Here is a 25,660-nt window from a genome sequence, read left to right as displayed (position 1 = left end):
CGCCTATTCTAAGTACAATTATCCTCAATTTGGATATAGCTGCTGTACAATCTTCAACACTGTACTGTGGTGGCATTGTGTAGCCATTTGGTGAAGATACTAGGGCGGTTCATTGTGTTTTTGTTTGGGGTTTTAAGCCGTTCTCACATTACGCAACTTCTAGTTGCACGAAATGTTAGACTTGCCGACTGCAGTTTCTGATTTTCTCTGTACCACGTCCATTTACATGACTGAAAAGCACTAGGCATGTCAAGTTTATTGAGTGCATGATGCCTTTCAAGCACAGTCGAGCATGCCCCTTTTTTTGACGGCCAATAGCATGCTATCTGATGGAGCCAGTACTGTACTAAAGGTTAGCAGGTATGGCAAGTACCTGTTTTATTTTGTGTTGTTTTTTTCATTTAAAATCTGCCTTGATGCATAGAACATGAGACCTGAGAGAGACAAGCTTCTCGTCTGTTTTTGAGTTCCAAAAAACTTCCTTATTCCTCTTTGCTGCATCATCTGCATTGTACTTCAAGACTTGCTGTTTGATTTTGTTAAAGCGGGTTGCAGACTTGTTGGAGTGAGTATGTCAGACTAGGCAAATGACTTCTATGGAAGCGTACCACCAACTGCCTACATTTCTCTAAGACAATGTAAATGAAGATCACAACTGGAAATGCCATCTAATATGACATAGTCCTTAGATGGAAATGATGGGAGTTTCTGGTTTGGCTTTGCAGCTTATATGTAATGAACTCTTTAACTCCCTGTACCTCTTCCAGAATCTCCACTGAATTATGGCCTTCTACAGTGGAGGAGTTGATTGGGCCTATAACAGGCCATAGCAAGATACTCATGTTGATGTAGACATCAGTGGCTCTTTTAAAGTCTTTTCAGTCTCTTTAAAGTCTTTCAGTTTACCTTCCAATTTTTTGACATGGTACAGGATATATTTAGAAGTTCCACCAGGATCTCAGATATATTAGTTTAAAAAAAAAAGCGAGTTCACGACTCAGTGGCATAACTAGAATTTGATGGGCCCAGCTAAAAAAAAATAAATGTGGCCAATCTCCTGAAAAATAAATTTAGCCAATAAGTGATGTCAACAGCAAACATTACATAAAAGGTCATTTGTCATAATTAAGCTTTATAACTAGAGTAGTGGGAATTATTATGCCATTAACCTTTGCATTCTAGTAGGGAAGCATGTTAATAATACAACCTTATGAAACAACATCCATGCAGTCACCTTGGGCCTCTCAGCCCCATGGACCCCAGAGCAACTGTCCCAGCTACACTACCTATAGTTGCATAGTTATGGGAGCACTGTATCAGATGACTAGCTCTGAAAGCAGTTTCTGTGGGTTTAACCCATAGTAGCAAGTAATTGCAATGTACATAGCAGTCCATTAGCTTTCTTGAACTTGCTTGTTAAAATTGCTCTCATTGTTTTAATGATCTGGGTATTTAAGCAGCTTACTAATTAGCATGTGGGTCAACATGACACTTAATGCAGCAGTTGTTCTTGAATATCCAGTGTCATTTGTAACTTTTTCTGCTACTTTGGTAACGTCAGTAGTTAGACATAATCAAAGGAGTAAACTACACAAAGTTAATCAATTAAAAAGGAGACCGTGACAAAAGTGATGCCTTTTTAAATGTACTATTTAAGCATTTCTAACTTTTTTTGAATGCAGAATAAGAAAATAAAAGGAAAGAAGAGCATAATGAACAATCAGATTAATTAACACTAACAAACACTCAATAATCATAACAATGATTGGAATAAAAACTTGCAGCCACAGAACTACCTCATGACAGAACTTGACAAACAATGGCCTCTCTTTTTATTACAGCATTCCAGTCTGAGACTTGGGATGTCAAACATATCTTCAAACAAGTGGATGTATATTTCTTGTCAACACAAAATTAAGTTAAACTGTAAGAACTAGTAATGTCTGTTTGCTTTTTGTGTTGCAGGAATATGAAATTGTTTGTAGAATTATTCTTGGTTTATAGAAGGCAGGCTTTGGTGAGATAGCCCAGCCATTATTAATATTTGAGAGTTATTAGGATGGTTCTACATCTTTTAGGCATTCACATTTTGAGTCATTTAGTAAAGTCACCTTGATGTGGAATGTATTGTAATGACCGTTACCTGATGATGCTAACTAAATACTTTAAATAACCTCATATAAAACAGTGATGGCAGTTGAGCAGTACTTTTGTGAGCAAATATTTTTTCTTTTTAAATTGCACTTGTTTTTTGCGGCACAATTATAAAAACCTAATAAACCTGCTCTGAGCACCTTTGCAGTTGTTTTGGAATATTGACATCGTACAGCAATAGGTTGCTGAAGGGCATTATCGTGTGTGTTTGATGAAAATCAAGCATCTAGATTTTCCTATGTGTAATTCCAAATTTAAAACGAATTCTGCTGTTTTTCCCACTTTATTGTTTACACTTGTAGCAACATGGTTAAAGTTGCTTACAAAGTGGAAAACAATTATTCAGGGAGGAGGCCTTGTGAAACTTACTCTTAGGTTTCTTGGAAAACTATGGTAATTTTCTGTGCTACTTTGCATCCCATCGTCAAGCAGTTTTTAGAGCAGAAATTGTTCAGGCCAGATGCCCTTGTAGGCACCAGCCTACTTCATTTGCATTTTACAACAACTCATTCTAACCCCAGGTCACATGTCTCGTCGCAGTGTCATCCCAGATCGCAGATAGTAGGGGAAACAATAGGGATAGTTGGGGAGCAATCCTCTTACCTGGATAAACCCACAAGATGGTCATTAAACTGGTGATGACGATGATCTAAAAATACTGTAGTGTGAAATCAACCGTAACCCAGCCCCGTTTCTGGGTAGGGTTAGGGGTGATCTTGCCGTCTTGTATTCATGTTATCATCCAGTTGACACTTGGAACGACCCAAAAGGGCGAACCATGTTTGAGTGCAACAGCACCCCTGTGTTGCTTTTGAAATTAAATAGAGTTGGCTGGTTCCGAGTGGTAACTGGATGATAACATACATACAAGACCGCAAAACAGGCACATTAGTGAGTCTTCGTTGTTTGTTAATTTTTATTTTTTTTAAAGTTATGTTTTTTTTAAATTATATTCTTCACAAACGATTAACAAAAAAAAAAAAACAACACTATTTTCCTCCCGGGCAACACTGGGTATTTCAGCTAGTATAGAATAAAAACATTTCAATACAAGTGGATCCTTAGTTCTTCTAGTTCTTCTTCAGATCAGAATTGAAAACTAATAAACAAGAGTTTATTAGTTGGCCTTTTAGGATATAATAGATAGATATATATAACAGATCGTATACTGCTCTTCTTAGTGCATCAAAGTCAGTTACTTGTCAGCGTTGGCACTAGAGTTATTATTGTGTTCATTTGAATCCATTCTCCAGTGCTATAATAATCTTAGCTATGAGTGCCATTTGAAAGTGACACTGGAGAGCACGTACACACACTATTGTGGTGTTGAGAATGTCTGTATCTAAAATACACTTGATAGTTTGTGATCTTTTATTATTATTTTTTTTTATTTATTTTGGGCTGTTTAAGCATTTGGTTATATTAATCAATCAGTAGTACCCGGTGTGGGCTGCTTAATTCAAATAACCCTTTTTTGCTATAATGAATTATGTAGGTTATTGTAAACAATTTAAAATAAAACTATTCCTTGTGTTTTTCTGCTCATGTTAAATCCTATATCTTTAAACCTTTTTTTTAATATCCTTTTTAATTTCTCCTCCAGTATATAAAATGCTGTGCACTTCTTATAAGTATAAACGTGACAGATTTCTTTTGCCCCCATGTCTCTTAAGTACAACAGAACAGATATTAAGGAGTTTTTACTCTAAAGTGGAATGTGGATTGCATGTTTAATATACTATTTATGTTTAACTTGCACTGTTTGAAGAATGTCGTTTAAGCCGTCATACTACTACATGATCGTAACCTTGATTTACGTAATAACAGTGAGTGGTGGTGAGTTGTACCATGCCTGTCACAGCCAGTAGTATAGTGAGACCTCTCCGTGCTCCAATCATAGCAGTCTGATTCTCATAAAACCAAAATCAAACCTTAAATCATAGGCGTGGGCTTCTGTGTTTATGAGCCTCAACAAACATTGAGTGCTTAACCTGGAAATACAATGCATACAGTTTGGGTACAAGGAAAGAAAGACAGTGTGGTAGCTTTCAACCACACAAACTGAAGAGTGGCTTGTCTCTTTAGTGTCCTGTGTTTCTTGTGCAATGACACAATGAGAAAAAAGGAAAAAGACTAAACTTGCCATACGTCAAAAAGATTTGTACAGCCACCGGCAACTCATGCAAACTATTTCTAGCTGTTTCTAGTCATGTAATCTGACATCCTCAAGGCAACAACATCTAACCACTGCTATTGTTAGTTTTGACATGATTTGCAACTTAAAGGCTTTGAACCTGCAGTTATGGCTATTTAATGGCTAACTGATGCAGCTCTCTAGTCTATCTCAAGCAGTGCTATTTAAACATGAAAGCTATTTATAGCATGTGTCACTTACTACTTTACTACATGTTTCATGCATTAGTCATTCAGTCATCCATCTTTTCTGTTTCATTTGTTAGTCTTTATTCGAGTCACTTAAAATAATCCACTCGATTAATCTTGTTGCCATGTTTCCTTTCTCACATTAACAGTCATAAGATAAAGTTTGTGAACCCTTTGTAATTTACATGGATTTTTGCATTGACCAGTCATAAACAGTTAAGTCACAATGATAGGCAAGCACAGGCTTTTTAATCTAGTAACACAACTAAAATTCTTATGAATACAGAACACATTGCTTGAACTGTTTCAGAGCTGGCTATAAAAACTATATGATGCCCTCTGTTTATGTAGTGCTAGAGCCTCATGTAGCAGCAGTAACCTCAACCAAACATTTCCTTTAGCTGCTAATCAAACTTGTACAACAGTATGGAGGATTTTTCCTCTTTCTTTTAAATAATATTTCTGGCATTGCTTGCATCAACAGCTCTCATACCACACCATCAGTCATTGGAACACCCAACTGTATTAGCTTTTGGACAATTCATTAGCAAAAAGCATATTTTACTGGGTCACTTGTTGCCACCTTTTGGGTTGCACATTGCCATAATTCACCATTCTATTAAATAGGAAAGGGTTGCACTCCGGTTTGCAAATTGTCTTTCGATGGATAGCCCTGGCTTGTTTTAAGCAACACATTGACTGTTGGTGGTGATTCTCCATGCCAAAACCCCAAACCACCTGAGGTTATGACTGTCAGTGACATATTTCCAAGGGCTATGACTGTCCGCAATGATCCTTCCAGGGGAACCCAACCCCTCCGGTGCCCAAAATGCAAAGACTATCGGCATAATACTATCTGCAGTGATACTTCCCAAGGGGCACTGGCCCCAAACAACTGGGAATGTCGCTGGTGATTCTTCAAGGGACCCCCCAGTCTGATAGTCATCATGGACTGACTCTCAAAAACATCATTCAGAGCAAGATTGGGACATGTGGGTAAAAAAAAAATCTTTTAAGAAACACTGGCCTAGGGGTTTGAACTATGAATGTTTAAGCAATCTTTTCAGTACTTACAAGAAGAACTTGTGTCTTATTATTTTAAGCAGATTGTGTTAGTCTGTTATTGTGATCAAATTGAAGATCAGACCATAATTTTGCAGAAATCTAGATATTTTCAAAGGGTTCACAAACATCATCTTCCAACTGTGTATGGATACAAAATTCCATAATGTGCACCCAGTTTTGTTTATTACATGTATGTGTATCATTCCAGATTTTGAGTTACTGGATATTTCATGCGCGGTGGTGATGTCTGCTGTAGCAAAGAAAGGTTTTCAAAAGATTTGCTTGCATAGTTTAGAAAACATCTTTATTTACAGTAAACCTCATGAACATGGCATGATTTTTGCATTTTTTGTACATTATCAGTGTTTAATTTTAACTTTGATATCTGTAATTAGTAAATTTCTTTTCAGTGTCCAATAAAACACATTTTCAGATACAGAAATTCAGATATCCTTTGTAGTTGTTAGGATTGTGGTTACGTAATTTGGAGCAGTGGTGCTGTATAACTTGCAATCTAAAATAGTTTGGTATATTTCCGTGTGACATTGTGTACAACAAGAGGTATATTATAGTGGATTAAGCCTAGGGTGTCATGTTGTTTAATTGTTCTGTTTCCTAGTCTAGTTACACACTTTGTGTAAAGGTTGGCATATTCTCTCAAATTCTCAGTTGTTTCTTCACATAATTTGATTTTTATCCATATTATAGTATGTATAAGTTAGGTTATTTGTTTTGAGTAAATTAATTGGCCTATAGTTAATGAGTATGTTTTGATCATGTCCTCTTATAAACTGTCATCATCTTAATTGTTGATTTTAGCCTTGTCCTTGTTATTACTGGAATGAGTTCTATTGCCTTGTGATCTTATATGACAAAGAATAATTGAACTGCTGATTTACTGTACTGTAGTGAACTATACTTGATCGCTTTAAATATGTAAATTCTGTAGGCCTTAGCAGGGTTCATAAAGAAATTATTTAAACTAAATAAGGTGTTAATAAATTAAGTTTATTTTTCCAAAATGCTAACGGAAATGGAAAAATTAAATAACAGTAGCATGTTAAAACCTTTCTTTCAACGAATGTTTTTCTTTTGAATACTCTGTGGTAATGTCTTATTCAGCCTTGTTTTGTTTAATGCTGGTATACGTTTCTGCAGTGCCAGTTGGCAGGACTGCAATAATTGTATGATAATATATATTATACCTAGTGTTCAGGACGTGAATTATATTGTGAGATATCTTCTTTGCAGTTTTCCCCACACTCATGCGAAATGTGTGGAATAGAGAGAGAATAATTTATTTTTCACTGTTTGTGTTTTTCTTATGCCTTTTGTTTATACACTTTCAAGTGTAAACCGGTGTAAGAAAATATACAGTATGAGTGGCCATTAAATAATTGGGAAACCGCATTGGATGGTTTGTTGACGATGCAGCTGCCTGTGCAGTAGTGTTGTGTTGGAAACATGTCTTTCTCCATGCAACCTCCATGACTTGCATAGTGGGGGGAGACCCTGCATGGTCATCTGTGTATGTATATTAATAAGCACCATGTAATTTGGAATATTGATATGGCTGGCATTCAGATTTCTTCTTTGGGCTCATGAAAGCATTTTTCCAACAGTAGTTTCCTCTGCTTTCTTCAAATGGAAATGCTTTTAATTTCTTCAAATTATAGTTAAAGTCAGAAGTTTACATGCACTTAGGGCGTATTCTTTAAAACCCAATAACCCCTCCACAGATTTTATACTAACAAACTAAAAATGTGGCAGATCATTTAAGACATGTACTTTGTGTATGGCAAAAGTAATATTTTCCAACAATGTTCACAGACAGATTATTTCATTTTTGATTGACGGTATCATAATTCCAGTGGGTCACAAGTTTACATACACTCTCTTAACATTTGGTTGCATTGCCCCTAAATTGTTTAATTTGAGCCAAACATTTTGGGTAGCCTTCGGCAAGCTACTTATAGTAAGTTGCTGGAATTTTGGCCCATTCCTCCAGACAGAATTGGTGTAACTGGGACAGGTTTGTAGGTTTCTTTTCTTAGAGGCACACTTTTTCACTTATTTTCAGAACAGTGTTGGAAAAAATTACTTTTGCCCTGCACAAAGTAGATGTCTTAAGCAATATGCAAAATTTATAGTTAGTATAAAATCTGTTGAGGGGTTATTATGTGAGTTTTAAAGAATTCACCCTAAGTGTATGAAAAATTCTGACTTCAACTGTATTTTTTTCAATGGTTTCTTTATGTAATGGCATGTAGTGCTATTTTAAAAGTTGTGGCATGTTGTAGTGGTCTGGTTTGTAAACAAAATAATGAGGTAAATTCTGTGTCAAACCTTTTCAAGTTTGTCGCTTACACAGCAGAATTTAATAATAGTTGAGGGTTTAATGCTTTTTTGTGGCCTGCGTTTAGCTTTTAACCCTTGTATCCAACTGTTAGTTGGTTTTTGTTTGGTTTGGTAGAGTTGATCTTCTTTGGTAAATTCTGAAGCAAAATGAGTTATAGTTTATAGGGCATCAATAATACATTTTGTGTTGAGTTCTGCTACCAATTGAAGCATAAAAAAATGTTAGTACACCTTAACATACACACTAAAATGCCAGGCTAGCCCAATCTTGGGTTGGGGCCATTGGGTTATACTTCATCTCAGACAACCCAATCCATACCCAAAGACTTCACAGGCCCAGAAATGTGACTAATGCTAGTAAAGTTAAATGTCCACAGATTGCCAAAAGATCACAAAAATAGAGCAGAGAAAAAAAAACAAAAACAAGTTTCCCAAATGTAAAACTAATCAAACTTTTTTTTTTTCTTTTATGATCAAAAATATTATTTGACAAAACAAGAAAGTCCATACAAGGCAAGGCAGGATAGCATGGTAAACAAACTTGAAGTGAACAAATCCAAGAAAAATAATTCCAAAGCATTAACATTAAGGAGGTATAGTCAAAAAGCCAGGAAATCCAAAGATCAAAAAACAAAGCAAACAGTTGAGACTCAAAACTAACTAAAACTTAAATCGACGCTAAACCTGACACTTTTCTTTACCTTAAATATTTGCTGTGTCCAGCTGCATGATTAGGTAGCCCCACCTTTTTTTGCTCAATATACTGGAGGCAGGGCAGATAAACCAAATTAAAACACAGAAACGTAATATAGTATATAATAGAAAAAAAATAAGGACTAACACAATATTAAATAGATATACTGTAGCACAGTAAAAACAAAATGAACACAATATCCAACATAGTGTTTTATAGACAACAGTAAGATTAGAGAGTGAGATAATATAGTTGAATCAGGGATGAAACCTGACTGAAATGAAAAAATTTGTGGTTAAAATGAGATTATGGGTAGGTTAAGGAATTTCAACAGAAAATGGGTGCACTTTATAAGTAGAAGGTTTTAAAAATATAGTGGTAGAGTTCAAAAGAAAACCTAAAATAGCAGCCTTTACAACTGCTGCACTATAGATTGTTATATTGGCATCAGTTCTTTTAATTCAAATTAAAGCATTGCATTCTTCTGTAATGGCATGGCTTAATCTAAGTTATTTGTTTATTTCTCGCCTTTTCTCTCTGTCTAGTAGTGTAATGTATTGTATACGTACCAGTGGTGAGAACTAAACCACTTCAAACTAGGGGCCCACCAAAAATGTCAAGCTTAGCTTCATAAATGTTAATTTTATAGTAGAATTGTAATTTTCAAAACTTAGTCGAGTGAGAAGTGCCTTATTAATAATAAAATGATTAGTTTTCTTTTGAAAAATGCTGCAGTGGGTAATAAAAAAAAAAAATTAAACACGGCTGTTGGCAGTATCAGTTTTAGTAATGCTGCGAAGTGTGCAACTGTTTCAAATGGTGGAAAGTTCATATACTGATGTGGTTACATGCAGCACTATAGCTGCTCTCACTTTTTGAAAGGCGGCTTGACAATTGGCGGATATCAAGAGGAAGTCTCCTCTGTCCTTTTTTTTTTAAGATGGGCAAGATTGTTAATAGTGCTTTTGATATTCAGTGGGTCTGCACATTACGCTTATAAACATTATTCTCAGATTTTTATCATTTGATGCAAAAGTGCTGATGTGAGGAAGATTTGTGTTCCATTGTTAATCCTTTGAAGTAATGTGTGCTTATTTGTGCTGATGATCACTACACCTCCGTCTTGAAGTGATTTGTAAACCACAGTTGACATTTAATAACATGTATGTAAAAGGTTGTGAAGTTATAATGAAATACTGTAAAATTAGATATATGTTAACACATTACTTTGATTTTACTTGGCAGAAAAAAAAAAAGTTTTCAAAAAGACGTTAGGTTGTATTGGATTTTGCTATTCCAGTGTAGTAAAGTACACAAAACTCTTGATTTCATAACAAGCTGTTGCAAAAATTAATTTTTTAAATTCAATGTTTTACCTTCAGCAAAAGAGGTTGAACAGTTTTATCTGTCTATTTGTATGCCTAACTGTCCTATTTATAATGCTAGCATCTTGCTATCACTCACACTCTTGCTCTCTGTCTCTCTTATGCTATTTTTATATTTGTGTTATGCTTGAAACATAGTAACCAAGTAACTGCTTATAGATGACAGTTTTTAATCAAATACAAATCTTCATTATTCAATGAATAGATAGCCACAAAGTACAGAACTTAATCATTTTATATTTGGATGTTTTCTTGTGCATTTTAAATATATTCTCTGAAAACATAGAATTAATCTTGCTAAAAATAAGTTAAACATCATTTACGCCTACACTTGTAGACTTTATATACCTCTCTGCAAAATAAAACAGCCTTAGCTTTGCTGCCTTTTTTCAAGACATCAATCCAAACATACTTTTTTTTTTTTTTAGTTCTTTATACTGCCGCTAAACTGTCAAAATCAAGTAAATATATAGTACCATGACATATTAATTTAATTTTCAAATGTGGTTGATCATATTTTTTATAATTTAGCTACTAATAAATGTATCTGTGTCTTCTTGTAGCTGGCCTTGAGGAATATATAATTTAACAAGCACTTCCTCTTCCTTTATCTTGTCTTGTCTTCAATAGTATGCAAAAGTAGCAAGTGCAGCAGTTTTTAGTTGTGCATAACTTTGCTTTCTGTTATCTTTCCTTTATATAAAACGGAAGTAAGAATATAATGGTCTTTTAAAATGGGTTCTCCGTATGAAAGTTGAACCCTAAGAGGCATAGCTTAACTTAGTTTTAATGAATGTAATTTATTTTTTAACAAAAGTGAATTCATATCCGATCTTCTAACCTGCACTATTTTTTTCTTTCTTTCTTTCAATTGATACAGTGTGTATATATATATATATCTATATCTATATATCTCTATATCTATATCTCTATATCTAGATAGATAGATATATATAGATACAGATATAGATATAGCTATATATAGAGATATCTATAGAGATATATCTATATATCCACACATTCACCCATTTTCCAATCCCCACATTACATATTAAAGAGTCGGTAGGAGCAGGAGCTTATTCTGCCAAGATGTAAAGCAGAAATGAAACCCAGATTGAACAGCAGTGCTTTGCAGGGTACACTCATGCACACACAATGCTCACTCATTCTGTGATAATTTCGACTTGACAGTAAATCAGACTCCTTTGTCGTGGGCCTGTGGGAGTGAAATAACATAGATACAAAAGTAGATGTTCATACTGCTTACTGACAGCGACCTAGTCAACCACGACTGGACAGAAACAGCCGCATAAATAATTTTTTAAATGTGTAACTTTTTAATAGAGATTGTCTATATGCAATCTATATCTGTATGAAATATATACATATGAGTTTATAAATCCATGCATAGTATTTTTTTTTCACGCCGTTGTGTTTCTTTACAAAGCTTCTTGCAAAATTATTTCTGTTCTTATTTGCCAGTCCCAGTAACTCACAAGTGTGCTTTTGTCAAAAGTTTAAATGTAAAGTTAATTTCCAAATGAGGAACCCACTGTCTTTTTCTGAATCATTTACTACGTAGGAGATGCTTCATTGTTAATGGAGGAAGCAGAGTATTTGCAGTAATGAAACAGAAAATGCAGAATATGTCAAAACCTAAACTGTAATCAAAGGTTTTCTGAATTTGCTTGGGGAGATGCCAGGAATTATGACTCTGCCGTGCATAAATATGAAAAGTTGCGCAAAGTATTATGATAGTAGCATTGCATTAAATTCATTTAATCCCCAATTTTTTCTTAACTACCTCGACCCAACCAAGAACTGAAAGAGTGGATTACTTTATGTAGAGAAGAGGAGGAAAAAAAAAAAACTAAACACATTCCTCTGCACCACTGTAATAAAAGTCAGCAAGCCATTTTAATATATGTTTGTTTAAATCTGCCCATAAAGATTTAATAATTCTAAAGCACTTTGCTACAGAATTGTCTAACAATATAATGGTATACTGTGACAAAATTAAGAGGCATTCCAAACCCTAAGTCTGCTTTTTGTTAAGATAGTTTAACATTCATAAATCAGCGCTTGCTTTATTGCATCAACATGACTTTTAACCCCCCTCTGTGTGCAGTAAGTTGAAGCCAAAAGCTGACTAAGGTGGTGTAACACTATACCTAACAAATGTGGCTCAGAGCCTTCTAGGAAAGGATTTTAAAGAGTGCTTACATGTTTCTTGAATTTAAGGAAGATTGATCATTTTATTTCAATGGTTTATTTTCCTATATTTGTATTTTGAATGTGTTTTAATGTGTATGATGCTGAAGACTGTGTGGTCTGGAATGTTCACTTTTCTCCTCATTAAATTCTGGCTATACAGGAATCCTTCCACTGCCTTCTACCAAGCCTTTTCTGGTAGCAAGATCCAGGATTCAAAGAACATCAACAATGGGTATGAGCATTAGTGTAGGCAAGGTTTGGAGACTTGATGTGTGCATGTTGAGCATGGCTTATAGAGAACGGCATTTTTTCTCATGTAATGACAGAGCAGGTATTTTTACTGTGCATGTAGTTAGCTACAGTTTTGATCTTTTTCAGTGTTCATGTAGCAATAGCAGTCCATGATTAATCACAGATGCATCATGAATTCTAATCAAATGATGTGATTTATCCTTTGAAGTGGGAATGAGAAAATTACATAAGCAGACTTGCAAGTGCATGTTGCTACTTACATATGATAATACATTATATTACCCAACCTATACTATATTCTTGTTATTCTACTTCACTCTTTTTTAATAGTTAAATTAGTGGTTGAATATATAACATGTAAAATGGTAATGCAATTATGCAGTTCAACACATAAATATTTTGAAAAGTGACTGCTTTTCTTCCCTCACACTGCAACATACATATTAATTCTTAAACCTGCTTGATTCAGTTCTCGCTTTCAGGATGCTGGTGACTATTCTGAAAGCACAGGACACAAATAAAGAACCAACCTTGACCAGGATTCCAGTCCATCACAGGGTTCCCTCACATAGCCACTCTTACTAACACAGGGGCGGCACTTTAAGATTGCTAAATAAGCTAATGTGCAGATCTTTGGGAGTGTTGGAAAACTGGAGTACCCATATAGACACTGGGAGAGAAGATCAAACTCCACATGTCCAGCATCCAGGTATGGAGTTCAAACCCAGAGCACTGGATGAATGAGCTGGCAAGGCCACACAAAACCAATATAGTAAAATAAAATCAATTATACTATTGCCTAGTGGCCATTGACAGTAAACAAAATAGTCACTCTACAAAAATACCTTTTAATAGAAATGATATTGCAACAAAAGAAAAAAAGCCACCTGCATCTAATAATTTTAGCCGTTGTCATGTTAAACAGGTTCTGGCTGGAGGGTATGTCAAACATGGTGACTGAAGTTGCTGATCTAGTCAACTGAGTATATCCGTTTATATGACTAGAAATCTCGAGGATTGTCAGATGGCCTAACTGCATGATGACTTTCCAGCACAGTTTCTCAGTTCCAAAGAATCACAAGTTCACCCCTTTTGTCTGGCAGCTAATTACATGCTACCCAATGGAGCTTCTTTATGAAAGGTTTATTGGAATGGTGAGTTCAGCTGCAATCTCAGCTCCCTACCCATTGTGCCATGGTAGCTAAAAAAACAAACAAAAAAAAAAATCAGTCAGATGAGTCTCTTTTCTTTTTAAGTTCCAAAGCACACACTTTTCCTATTCCTCTACATTGCATTATATGCATTGTACTTCTGGGTTGGGCACCAATTGGTTGTTACCTCTCACACATGCATAAACCTCCACTACGACTTAAGACAAAACTCAAACCTGTCAGGGCGAGTTGCAGACTATGTGGACAGAGTCGCTGGGCGTATTATTTACAGGAGTGCATTGAATTTATGAAAGTTAAATCTACGACTGAAACTCTCCAGAAAAGTCATGTAATGTGACTGGGTGTGTATGCATGAGGTGGGCAGGGCAACATAGTACACCACCTTGCCGTCCAAAACAAATACAGTAAAATAAAATTATACCACTGCCGAGTGGCTGTTGACAGTAAACAGAATGGTAGATCCGCAAGTATGTCTTTTAATCAAGATGATTTTGCAGCAGAAGAAAAAAGTATCCTGCACCTTTTGATTTACCTTTAATATTGCATTTGTACTATGCATTCAAAATCTGCCTAGAGTGCAACATTCTCAGTTTCATGAAGGATACAGCATTGTGCCAATATTGTATTTTTTTTTTTTTTCAAATCAAAACAGACACCATTTATTTTGTTTTAATCTCATCCTTCATATTCTGATATAATTAGTAAATTGAACTTTGTTTAGATATTAAATAAATATTTTTACAAATTCAGCAACTAGTAAATTTAAATGTACATTTAGTTTCAAAGGCAGACTTTAGTCTTTGTGTTTTCTGTTTTTAGTTTAACTATAATTTACAGTTTTTCTTGCTTCAATTCTCAATTTATGGTTCAGATATTTACACAGAAAATGCAGACACAGTCATCCTGATAGTTTGCCACACTCCATTTTCCTGAAGTCATTAAAATGTTATCTACTGCTCATTAATGTAGCTCTTCATTGACAAATTTAAAATATACTTTTCAAATGAGACTTTGTTCTGTATGCTGACTTAAATGGAACAAGTACGTCATCACAAAATCTCTTACAAAACACATTAGAACTAAAATAAAACCACTAATGGATATGGTGGTTCTGAGATCCAGTGATATTTTGTAATTGGACAAGATGTGCTACCACTTTGTAAAGTGAAAAATTAAAGCCCCCAGTCAATCAAGAGCTAAAAATAATGAAGAAATGGATTGTGTGTCTTTAAAAAGACTGCCTGATTATGTGTTTTTTTCCTTCTCCCATGAAAGTTTACCCACACATTTTCTGAGTTTGCATTTTTGTTTTTCTGCTTTTAGCTAATTCATATTGCTGCAGCATCCTAGACTGAATACATGTACAGTGAGGGAAATAAGTATTGAATGTGTCAAAATTTTATTCAGATGAAATTCTCACCAGACATTGGTATTAACACTAGAAATCCACAAATATAAAGAATTCTGAACATTAAAGGTCATAAATAAAGGTATATGTAATAAACTCGAATGACACATGGAAAAAAGTATTGAACACGCTAATTTAATAGTAAGTGGAGAAACTTTTGCTTGAAAACACTTCCAGTATGAAGAAGCTAGTCGCCTGCGGTGCTAAGGTGTGATTTTTTTTGACTCAGTCTTCGAAAGTGGTTGCCTTAAATCTTGACAGTTCTAGGGGTGCCCCTCTTATGAACCCTGATCTTTAGTTCCTTTCACAAATGTTCAATTAAACTTAAGTCAGATGATTGACTGGGCCATTCTAACAAAATGATTTTCTTCCCCTGAAACCAATTGAGATTTTCCAGTATGTTTTGTATCATTGTCCTGTTGAAAGCAGGGCTGTGGAGTCGGAGTCGAGGAGTCGGAGTCAGAGACAATTTTGGGTACCTGGAGTTGGAGTCGGCAAAAAGTTAACCGACTCCAACTCCTACTAAATTTAAATGGGAATTAAAAAAGTAAGTTGAAATGTCCCAATTCACAAACAGTCATAATGAACTACTTCTCTGCTGTAAGAATAAAGCCCAATGCATGCAGTGCATAATGTTACCACAAAACGAACATGTCAAGTAACCATGAAGCATGCTTTTCATTGACTGTATGCGTCACTATATGGGATGTAATGCACAGGTAAGGTGCGGCACCGCTTTCCATTGTGCCGTGTTCCACTGTTACAGGGAACTGTGAACCTAGCCTAAAGCCCCCCATACATTTACAGATGCACTGCCGATTTTTCGGCCGTTCAACGAGTCATCACGCCAAACGCCTGAAAATCATCTGGTGTGTTCTCAGCTCCATCGGCTCCCCTTCGCTATGCGCCAGTGAAGGGGGCCGAAGGAGCTGAGAACACAGATCTCCCTACCTGTCTCCAGCAGAGGCTCGTTCTGCTGATCAGCTGGCCGGTGAGTGACACAATGCACTAAACTTCCGGCTGGCTGACTGATAGCCATTGCAGCAGACAGAGGCATCACATTACTTTGGATGGGGGCGGTGGTCGAGATTTTCGGCAAGCTGGATCTGCCCGTCCATGTGGACATCCGCAATCTGCAGCCGCCAATCAATTGCTGCGATTGTACACGCACATCGGTCGGTGGCAAAATCGGCCACAGATCGCTGCGTATTTGGGGGCCTTAACTCTCTCTGATAATTAGGTAAATGTTTTTTGCAGGACTAGAGACACTTGTATAAGTGAAGGGAATAAACTTAAACTTTAAACCTGACTATGGGATTCAAACATGATTCTTGATTTCCTTTAACTATAACTGTATTCCAAGTTTAATATAGGTTTTCCAGATATTGGTTTTAGTTCATATAGTTAAGCTTTTTTTTGTTTTAAAAGTTAAAACTACCAAAGAATGTGGTTTGTATTTTTGAACCAATACATTTCCTGTTCCTGATTTTTATGCCTGCTATTACTATCCAGACACTTGTTTAAAAAATAAATAAATAAACAAAACCTTGTTTTCATTGTGTTTGTCTTTAATCTGGCATTATAGTAGAGTGTTTGCTTCCTATCCAGTAGTTCTGTGGTGAAATTACATGTATGTTGCCTTCCTTTCCTTCAATGGATGTAGAAAATACATTAGCATAGTATATACATACAGAGGAGTCGGAAGATTTAGAAACTGAGGAGTCGGAGCATTTATCTACCGACTCCACAGCCCTGGTTGAAAGGTCCACCCATAATCTCATCCCCCTCATCCTGTTGTATGGCAGCAGATTAATTTCAAGAATCTCTTGGTACATGGCCCCATTCATCATTCCATCAGTTACATGAAGTCTGTCAGTATCATGAGATGAGAAACAGCCCCACACCAAAATCTTTCTGACACCCTTGTCAGAAGTCTTGTGAGGAGCTCCTGTGTGTGTGTGGCCAGTTGATGATGGATGGATGTTCCTTCCATTTGTGGATAATGGCTCCAGTGTAGCAAACAGGTTTTGAATGTCTTGGGAGAGTTCTTTGTTTTTACCCATCATTAGATGTTTCTTGTGGGGGAACCTTGGTTGCAAAAAACCTTTTTTTTATAGCCCATATATACTAACCCAGCTGATATCAATTTACACAGATAGGAGGTAGAATTACTTTCTGTCTACTTATGGATTTCGGCTGGTTCCTTATCCTTCCTTGCCTTGGTGTACTGCTTTTTGTTAGTGTGTTCAATACTTTTTCCCTCCGTCATTCCACTTTATTACACATACCTTTATATTTGTGAATTCTTCATATTTGTGGATTGTTGAGTCAATATCAGTGTCTGATGAGAATTTCATGTGAACAGCCTCATTAGAAAATATATTTACTGAAAAAAATGTTGACATGCTCAATATTTATTTCCCCCACTGTATTTGTGCCCTTTTCTCCCTTGTTTTAGAAGATTAATATAGCAGGGGACTGGTATTAATGAATGTGTGGGAACATGTGTATAAAAGTGAACAGTGCATGTTTATCATTTGATAAGCAATGTTAATTTTTTCTAAATTTTTATTTACTGATGAGTTATTTGTTACTGTAAGGAGAAGGAAGCATGAACAGAATACAGTTCCTAATAAATATGAGGAAGGAGTGATGGACAGGCAGATAGAGTTAGCGAGCACAGTTGTGAGTTCGCTATACCGATCTGTAGTGATGAGGAAGGAGCTGAGTCAACAGATTAAGCTCTCGATTTACCAGTCATTCTACACCCCTACCCCTCACCTATGGCCATTAGTTTTGGGTATTCACCAAAAGAATGAGATTGCAGGTACAAGTGACTGAATTAAGCTTTCTCCCTAGGGTGATTGGGCTCCCCTTTAGAGGTAGGGTAAGAATCACATAGATCTGGGAGAGACTCAAGAGTAGAGCTGTGGACCCTCCATATTGAGAGGGGCCAATTAAGGTGATTCAGGCATCTGATACCGACGCCACTTGAATGCCTCCCTGTAGAGAATCTATGGGTGCAACCAGCTGGGATGTGACCCCTGGGAAGACCCAGGATACACTGAGAGGATTATATATCCCAGATGGCCTAGAAACACCTTGGGATCCCACAGTAGGAGTTGGCAAGAATGGCTAGATGCATGGACACTATCTCAGACAGACAATGGGAACAAATAAATGAATTAATTAATGTATTTGCAATTGAAAGAATGTTACTACTGTACAACACTCCTCTTTACAATAAAATATCTGGATTTTCATTATGAGCTCCACACAAAAGGAAGGGAATGTGCTGAGAGGCTCTGAAGTGTTCCTTTTCTTGTGGGATCACATAAATTGCACACAAATGACAGAGTAGATGTTTATTATGTTTCCTCTGTGGTAAAATATACAGCACCCACCTTATTATATTTAAAGGTAGTTTTTTTAAAATCCATGTCAAAAGGCATTGGAGCTTTGATTTTTAGGTGGTTTTATGTGACTTCCAGGTAATATCAGGTACAGTAGATATTAAAAAATATTTAATTCTTGTCAAAATGTCAGATTACAATATCCTCCTGTTTTAAACTCTTTACCATTATGTTTACCACTGGAAAAATTAGCCAAAAATGTAGAATTTTTTTTTGTAACGGAAATGTGCAAATATCAAAACATAAATATAGTTGAAAAGGTGTATGTCTAGTGTTAACTGATGCAGATTTAGTGCACATATTTTTTGTGATATATTTTTAAATTGACACCAGCGCACAGTCCAATGTTGCAATCAGGACAGCAGAAGTGTTTCTTTGTGCACCTTTCTTAATAGTCATTTTTATTTTGCTTGCACATGAAAGGGTAGAATGTCAGTGTTTGATCCCCATGATCGACCCTGCCCCTTGTTTTCATTGTAAGCTACCACAGCGCCAGGCTTAGTGATGTCCATATTTCCCCATATCGCCACACTGTTTACAGTGCTTAGGAGACCAACGTCCGTCTTGTCCTCGTACTTAATCGCAATTATTTAGCTTTTTTGTTGCGAGGCTACTGTTAACACCATGCTGACATGGCATGCGCCTGAATTCACTGGGCATATCATGCCAGGTTGGTTGTACAGTTTCACTTTCCATGTCAACATTTGATGACCAATTCACAATGGTTCAGCTTTTCATTTTCTGTTTTGTTTTTCATTGGAGACTCTGTCTCATTCATGTATGTTAATGATTTACCTTAGCGTTGAAAAACATGTAGAAATATCCATGATTTTTTTGCAGAGTGGTGTTATATCATCTACTAAATGGCAGCGGAATAGTGCTGTGTTGTTATTTGTGCTTAAAAATGTAAAGTGGAACATTACACATAACCCCGAGTGTGACTAGTGGTTAACCGTAATTGCATAGAATTCCGAGCCCAAATCACGGTTGGGGTTTACTCCAAGAAGGTTAATGAATATGAATATACACTGTGTGCACAATTATTAGGCAAGTGAGTATTTTGACCATATCCTCATTTTTAATGCGTATATTCCAACTCCAAGCTGTATTAACTTGAATGCTTATTTGATTTAAGCACGTCAGGTGATGTGTATTTGTGTAATGAGGGAGGGTGTGGCCTAAGGAGATCAACACCCTATATCAAGGTGTGCAGAATTATTAGGCAGCTAGTTTTCCTCAGGCAAAATGGGCCAAAAAAGAGATTTAACTGACTCTGAAAAGTCAAAAATTGTAAAAAGTCTTTCAGAGGGATGTAGCACTTTTGGAATTGCTATGATATTGGTGTGTGATCACAGAACCATCAAACATTTTGTTGCAAATAGTCAACAGGGTCGCAAGAAACGTGTTGAGAACAAAAGACGCAAATTAGCTGCCAAAGATTTGAGAAGAATCAAACGTGAAGCTACCAGGAACCCATTATCCTCCAGTACTTTCATATTCCAGAGCTGCAACCTACCTGGAGTGCCCAGAAGTACAAGGTGTTCAGTGCTCAAAGACATGGCCAAGGTAAGGAGGGCTGAAACCCAACCACCACTGAACAAGAAACATAAGTTGAAACGTCAAAACTGGGCCAAGAAATATCTGAAGACAGATTTTTTTCAAAGGTTTTATGGACCGATGAGATGAGAGTGACTCTTGATGGACCAGATGGATGGACCTGTGGATCAGTAATGGGCACAGAGCTCCACTCCAACGTGGAGGTGGGGTACTGGTATGAGCTGGTATTTTTAAAGATGAGCTAGTTGGACCTTTTTGCATTGAAGATGAACTCAAAATCAACTCCCAAACCTACTGCCAGTTTTTCAAGACACTTTCTTCAAACAGTGATACAGGAAAAGACCATGATTTTTATGCAGGCCAATGCTCCATCACTTGCATCGAAGTTCTCCACTGCGTGGCCAGCCAGTAAAGGCCTTAAAGATGAAGGAATAATGACATGGCCCCCCTTCCTCATCTGACCTAAACCCTATCGAGAACTTGTGGGCACTTCTTAACTGCTAGATTTACGGGGGAGAAAAACAATACACCTCTCTGAAGAGTGTCTGGGAGGCTGTAGTCACTGCTCCACAAAAAGCTGATCGTCAACAGATCAAGAAACTGACAGACTCCATGAATGGAAAGGCTTATGACTGTTATTGGAAAGAAGGGTGGCTATATTGGTCATTGATTGATTGATTGATTTTTTTAAATGTCAGAGATGTTTATTTGTAAATTTTGAGGTTTTTGTTTATTATTCTCACTATAACAGATGAAAATAAACAAGTGAGATGGGAAAATTTTCATTTTTCCTTTAGTTGCATAATAAATCTGCACAATAATAGTTGCCTAATAATTGTGCGCACATATGTATTCCCCTGATGATGTTCACACTCACATTTCCGTTGTGAAACATTCAGGTTTATTAACATTTTGGATTGACTGATAGCACTGTGTTTGTTCCATATTAAAATTAATCCTCAAAATACAACTTGCCTAATAATTCTGCACTCCCTGTATGTATATATATATATATATATATATATATATATATATATATATATATATATATATATATATATAACACACACACAGAGTTAGGTCCATAAATATTTGGACAGAGAACTTTTTTCTAATTTTGGTTCTGTACATTACCACAATGAATTTTAAATGAAACAACTCAGATGCAGTTGAAGTGCAGACTTTCAGCTTTAATTCAGTGGGTTGAACAAAAAGATTGCATAAAAATGTGAGGCAACTAAAGCATTTTTTTAACACAATCTCTTTATTTGAGGGTCTCAAAAGTAATTGGACAAATTTAATAACTGGAAATAAAATGTTCATGTCTAATACTTGGTTGAAAACCCTTTGCTGGCAATGACAGCCTGAAGTTTTGAACTCATGGACATCACCAGATGCTGGGTTTCCTCCTTTTTAATGCTCTGCCAGGCCTTTACTGCAGCAGATTTCAGTTGTTGTTTGTTTGTGGGCCTTTCTTTCTGAAGTTTAGTCTTCAACAAATGAAATGCATGCTTAATTGGGTTAAGATCAGGTGATTGACTTGGCCATTCAAGAGTTTTCCACTTCTTTGGCTGGGTTGCTTCGGCTGTATGTTTTGGATCATTGTCCATCTGTATCCTGAAACGCCACCCAATCCGTTTGACTGCATTTAGCTGGATTTGAGCAGACAGTATGTCTCTGAACACCTCAGAATTCATTCGACTGCTTCTGTCCTGTGTCACATCATCAATAAACACTAGTGTCCCAGTGCTACTGGCAGCCATGCACGCTCAAGCCATCACACTGCCTCCACCGTGTTTTACAGATGATATGGTATGCTTTGGATAATGAGCTGTTCCACGCCTTCTCCATACTTTTTTATTACCATCATTCTGGTAGAGGTTGATTTTGGTTTCATCTGTCCAAAGAATGTTTTTCCAGAACTGTGCTGGCTTTTTTAGATGTTCTTTAGCAAAGTCCAATCTATTCTTGAGGCTTATGAGTGGCTTGCAGCTTGCAGTGCACCCTCTGTATTTACTTTCATGCAGTCTTCTCTTTATGGTAGACTTGGATATCGATACGCCTACCCCCTGAAGAGTGTTGTTCACTTGGTTGGCTGTTGTGAAGGGGTTTCTCTTCACCATGGAAATGATTCTGCGATCATCCACCACTGTTGTCTTCCATGGACATCCAGGTATTTTTGAGTTGCTGAGTTCACCAGTGCTTGCTTTCTTTCTCAGGATGTACCAAACTGTAGATTCTGCCACTCGTAATATTGTAGCAATTTCTCGAATGGGTTTTTTTCTGTTTTCCCAGCTTAAGGATGACCTCTTTCACCTGCATGGAGAGCTCCTTTGACCGCATGTTCTCTGTTCACAGCAAAATCTTCCACATGCAAGCACCACACCTCAAATCAACTCTAGGCCTTTTATCTGCTTAATTCATAATGACATAACGACAGACTTGCCCACACCTGCCTATGAAATAGCCTTTGAGTCAATTGTCCAATTACTTTTGAGCCCCTGAAATGAAGGGATTGCTTTAGTTACCTCACATTTTTAAGCAATCGTTTTGTTCAACCCACTGAATTAAACAGAACCAAAATTAGAAAAAAGTTGTCTCTGTCCAAGTTTTTATGGACCTAACTGTGTGTGTGTGTGTGTGTGTGTGTGTGTGTGTGTGTGTGTGTGTGTGTGTGTGTGTGTGTAAAGGTCAATGTGTGTATGTATGTTCCAGCATCACGTCCGAATGGCTAATGCGATTTTCATGAAACTTGGTACACATGTTTCTCAATGGTCGACTAAAAATACTGTGGGGTGAAATCAGCCCTAACCCACCCCCTTCTTGGTAGGGTGGGGGGTGATCTAACGGTCTTGTATGCATGTTATCATTCAGTTGACACTTGGAACGACCACCAGAGGGCGAACTGGAGGTGACTGCCAGCATTCTTTATGTTTGAGCACCACCGCGCCCCTGTTGCTTTTGAAATTAGAGTTGGCCAGTTCTGAGTGTCAATGGGATGATAACATACATGCAAGACAAGCACATTAGTGAGTCTGCATTGTTTGTTAATTTATTTTTATTTTTAAAGTTGTGTTTTTTTATTGTATTTTTCTCAAACAATTAACAAAAAAAAAAAACACTTTATTTTCCTCCCAGGCAACGCTGGGAATTTCATCTAGTCTAAGCTTTAAAAACTGTGGAAGAAGATTAATTGACTGAACATTGCAGAGCCACGGTCAAATTACATGTTCAAGTTGGAGGCTTAGCACATGTCCTTTGTGAGGGATAAATTTGCCACATTTAAATGGTTTATTAATCAATCAGTCAGTCTGTTGTGTATAGCAGCATTCATAGCAAACAGAGATGCATTTTAAAATATGTTCTTAATTAGTTTGTGAATGAAAACAGAAACAAATTGAAACGTATGATGCGAGACTGACTACAGCACAAAGACTTCGATAGAATACATTTTTAAGTCCATTGCAGAAGGGAAACAACCGTACATTTTCTGCAGCTCTTTCATTTTGTTTCCATTCTTTTCAGTTGGAGTATTTTTCTAATGCTTGATGGTTATGGATTTATCATATCACAAATGCTTCTTTAGGGTAGGTCAGAGTTACAAACTGGAATGCTTCTGTTTTAATCTTCCTTTTTTTTCTTTCTCTTTTGTCCAACTTCTTATAATTTCTCTGTCGGGCAACTATTGGTCCAATCAATAAAAAAGTAAAGTTCTGTAATATACACACAACTTCTCTGTATAAACAGAACAAGAAGTAAGTAAAAAATACTTCAGTGTCTCTAAGGGATGCAAGTCATTTTCTGCTTATTTGTGCACACATTTTTCTATATTTATTATACTTACTGTAAATTGAGTTTTATTGAATTTATTCTCCTGCCATGGAAAAAAATAAGGATTTAATAATAATTAAAAAAAAAAAACTCTAATGGTCAAATCACGTTTCTTTTCTTTGGACATATGGGGGACACATCATATATATTAAAGTGTTTCTTGTCAGTTTTTTTGATATACAAAAAGATACTCAGTTCTGTGCCTTTTCTACAACCCCAGTTCCAAAAAAGTTGGGACGCTGCGTAAAATGTAAATAAAAACAGAATGCAATGAATTACAAATCTCTTAAACCCATATTTTATTTATAATAGAACAGGAAACATACCAAATGTTTAAACTGAGATAATGTACCATTTTAAGAAAAGAATAAGGCCAGTTGGAATTTGATGGATTCAACATGTCTCAAAAAAGTTGGGACAGAGCCATGCTTACCACTGTGTAGCCCATAAAAGTCTGGGAACCTACGAGACCAGTTGCTGAACTTTTGGGAGGGGAATGTTGTCCCATTCTTCTCTGGTATAGGAGTCTAGTTGCTCAACAGTCCTGGGTTGTCTTTGTTGTATTTTTTGTTTCATGATGCACCAAATGTTTTCAGTTGGTGAAAGGTCTGGACTTCAGGCCGGCCAGATCGGCACCCGGACTCTTCTGCTATGAAGCAATGCTGTTGTAATAGATGCATTGTCTTGCTGAAATATGTAAGGCCTTCCCTGTAAAAGATGTCGTCTGGATGGAGCATATGTTGCTCTAAAATCTGTCTATACCTTTCAGCATTGATGGTGCCTTCCCAGATGTGCAAGCTGCCAATTCCATGTTTTCCAAAAAGAATTTCAAATTTCTATTCGTCTGACCACAGAGCAGTTTTCCACTTTGCCTCAGTCCATTTAAATGAGCTTTGGCCCAGAGGAGTCTGCGGCATTTCTGGATCATGTTCACATATGGCTTCTTCTTTGCATGACAGAACCTTAGCTTGCATTTGTGGAAGGCACAGTGAATGGCGTTCACAGTCAATGCTTTCTGGAAGTGTTCCAGATTTCATGCAGTGATTTCCATGACAGAGTTGTTCATGATTTTAATGTAGTGCCTCCTGAGAGCCCGAAGATCACAGGCATCCAATATTCATTTATGGCCTTGTCCCTTGTCTGTCCTGGGTATCACATTAATCTGCATCCGTCCCTGCATGTAGGCCCTCCAACCTGCAGGGAAAAACTTGGGGGTTGGTGGCAGAATTGGCACTCCAGCCACCATAAAAAAAACCTCACACTGTTCCTCTCCATCTGAACTAGTGTGGTGCTGAGGTATCACCCATTGCATGGCTGCACTCGGGTCCAAATCTGGATCCTGAGTTGGTTTGTCATGTGGTGGATGTGGCAATGCACTGTATTAGTGCATGCTCCTAACCCTTTTGTCCATTGCGCACAGAGATATCTCCAGATTCTCTGAATCTTTTGATGATATTACGTACTGTAAATGATAAGAATTTAAAAAAAGTCTTTGTAATTATATGTTGAACATTATTCTGAAATTGTTCCACAAGTTGTAGGCACAGTTTTTTACACATTGGTGAACCTCTGCCCATCTTTACTTCTGAGACACTCTGCCAATATAAGATGCTCTTTTTATACCCAATCATGTTACTGACCTGTTGCAAAATATTCCTCTACATGTTTGTTTTTAGTACCACTTACTTTTCCAGCCTTTTGTTGCCCCCATCCCATCTTTTTTTGAGACATGTTGCTGCCATCAAATTTAAAATGACTTAATATTTTTCATTAAA

The 25,660-nt window shown here is 36.7% G+C and overlaps 1 protein-coding gene across 2 annotated transcripts in view; it reads left to right on the top strand.

Moving 5' to 3' along the window:
- Nucleotides 1-25,660, top strand: part of tsc22d2 (TSC22 domain family 2) — a 73,645-nt gene that overhangs the window by 26,595 nt on the left and 21,390 nt on the right. The window contains exon 2 of one of the 2 annotated variants that reach the window (XM_039758045.1): nucleotides 12,413-12,484. The exons of the other annotated variant lie outside the window; for it this stretch is intronic. Within the exon in view, the coding sequence (XP_039613979.1) occupies nucleotides 12,413-12,484 (72 nt within the window). The remainder of the gene's footprint in view (nucleotides 1-12,412; nucleotides 12,485-25,660) is intronic. 2 annotated transcript variants of the gene reach the window in all.

The sequence above is a fragment of the Polypterus senegalus genome, chromosome 1 (assembly GCF_016835505.1).
Source record: "Polypterus senegalus isolate Bchr_013 chromosome 1, ASM1683550v1, whole genome shotgun sequence".
Lineage (NCBI taxonomy): Eukaryota > Metazoa > Chordata > Cladistia > Polypteriformes > Polypteridae > Polypterus > Polypterus senegalus.
This window is presented reverse-complemented; position numbering and strand designations above follow the sequence as displayed.